The sequence below is a fragment of the Condylura cristata genome, unplaced genomic scaffold (genome assembly GCF_000260355.1).
Source record: "Condylura cristata isolate star-nosed mole 26May11 unplaced genomic scaffold, ConCri1.0 scaffold00019, whole genome shotgun sequence".
In the NCBI taxonomy this organism is placed as follows: domain Eukaryota; kingdom Metazoa; phylum Chordata; class Mammalia; order Eulipotyphla; family Talpidae; genus Condylura; species Condylura cristata.
The window spans coordinates 1,299,766-1,301,143 of record NW_004567120.1 but is presented as its reverse complement, the minus strand read 5'-3'; the positions used below and the strand labels follow the sequence as shown (position 1 = coordinate 1,301,143).

At 47.5% G+C, this 1,378-nt stretch overlaps 1 protein-coding gene across 1 annotated transcript; it reads right to left on the bottom strand.

Annotated features, from left to right (window-relative positions):
* Nucleotides 1-382: 382 nt before the first annotated feature.
* ZCCHC13 (zinc finger, CCHC domain containing 13) lies at nt 383-895 on the bottom strand. Its single transcript, XM_004685588.1, has one exon. The coding sequence runs from the start codon at nt 893-895 to the stop codon at nt 383-385; it is 513 nt and encodes a 170-aa protein (XP_004685645.1).
* Between the last annotated feature and the right edge of the window lie 483 nt (nt 896-1,378).

Sequence of the window (1,378 nt, the reverse complement as noted above, 5' to 3'; positions counted from 1 at the left end):
GTTCTAGGCCTGTATTTCCATACTTGGGCTGGTTTGTTCGTTGATCACACTTTACTTCTCCGATAGTGGCTGGCACACAATGGCTTTTAATTAAAAGTCCAATCAAAATTTGTCCAAAGAACCTAGAAGTTGGCTAATGTTCATAATGATTGTCCAATAATGGAATTTCACAGTGATGGAGTAAAACCTGCGTTGTAAGATATCTACCAGTGAGTAACTGTTTTTGAGTTTTTTTCCTGGTCCATTCTTCTTTCCACATGGTAATTGCAGATCTCTGGCCTAGGAGCTGCTTCCATCTATGAACCTTTTGTCAGTGAAGAGGTTTTCGAGGAAATAATCAAATAATCAATCAACAAACGGAGGGGGGAACCAACGGGAAAAATTAAGCAGTAGCCTCAATGGGGCATTCTCGGGCTAGATGGCCGGCCTCCCCACAGCGGTAGCAGTTGACCTCGCTCGTCTTGTTGCAGTTGACAGCCACGTGACCGGTCTCGCCACACCTATAGCACTTGACGTGGGTGCAGTCTTTCTGAATGTGGCCATATTCTCCACAGGAGTAGCACTTTTGCTCTTCCAGACGAGCACAGTCACGCGCCAGATGACCTGGTCTGCCGCAAGTGTAACAGCACTGCTCTCTCTCCCGCCTGGGCTCCATGCAGTCTTTGGCGATGTGGCCACTTCTCCCACAGTTGTAGCAGATGTCCTCGAGGAGGTCGCAGTTCTTAACATGATGACCAGACTCACCGCAGCGGTAACAGATGTTGGAAAGGGCGGTGGAACAAGTCTGAAACCCTCTGCCACGGCCTCTGGTTCCGCGTCCTCGACCGCCTCCTCTGGGGCAAACCCGAGCCCAGTGGCCAGAGCGTCCACATTTGAAGCATTCTTTAGTGCTCATGGCTGGGGTAAGATCTTCAGGTGAGCAGGCTCACCTCTGCCCAGGAGGACTTGATGGATTGTGCTCGCCTTTGGGCGGCTTCGAAAGATGTGGCTGTTTCTCTCCACAGGCCCCAGAGACCAGAGACGTCACAAAAGGGTTGCACACGGCCCTAGGCTTGCGTCACAAGCGCCCAGCCCAACTGTCCTCCTGCCTTGACTTTCCTCAGACAGTTTAAAGTAAAAAAAGGGTGACTGACTGAGCAGAGGTTGCCCCTCCCCCCTTTTGTTTTTGTTTTTAAATAAATAACCAATTAGGTCGTTAAGTTTGAGTTTGAATCCCTTTCTGTTTGGAAAATATACCCAGTAGATCTTCTTAAAATCAAAACTTAGACTTTCTTTGAGGTCTAATAGATGATCAGTTTTTATATAAGCACTCAGGACCTAAGAAAACTGTGAGATGTATCTAATCCAGTAAACAAAACAAACATTATAACAAATTAGA

Excerpts from the sequence above, each read along its gene's own strand:
- ZCCHC13 (XM_004685588.1), bottom strand. The coding sequence starts at position 895 with ATGAGCACTAAAGAATGCTTCAAATGTGGACGCTCTGGCCACTGGGCT.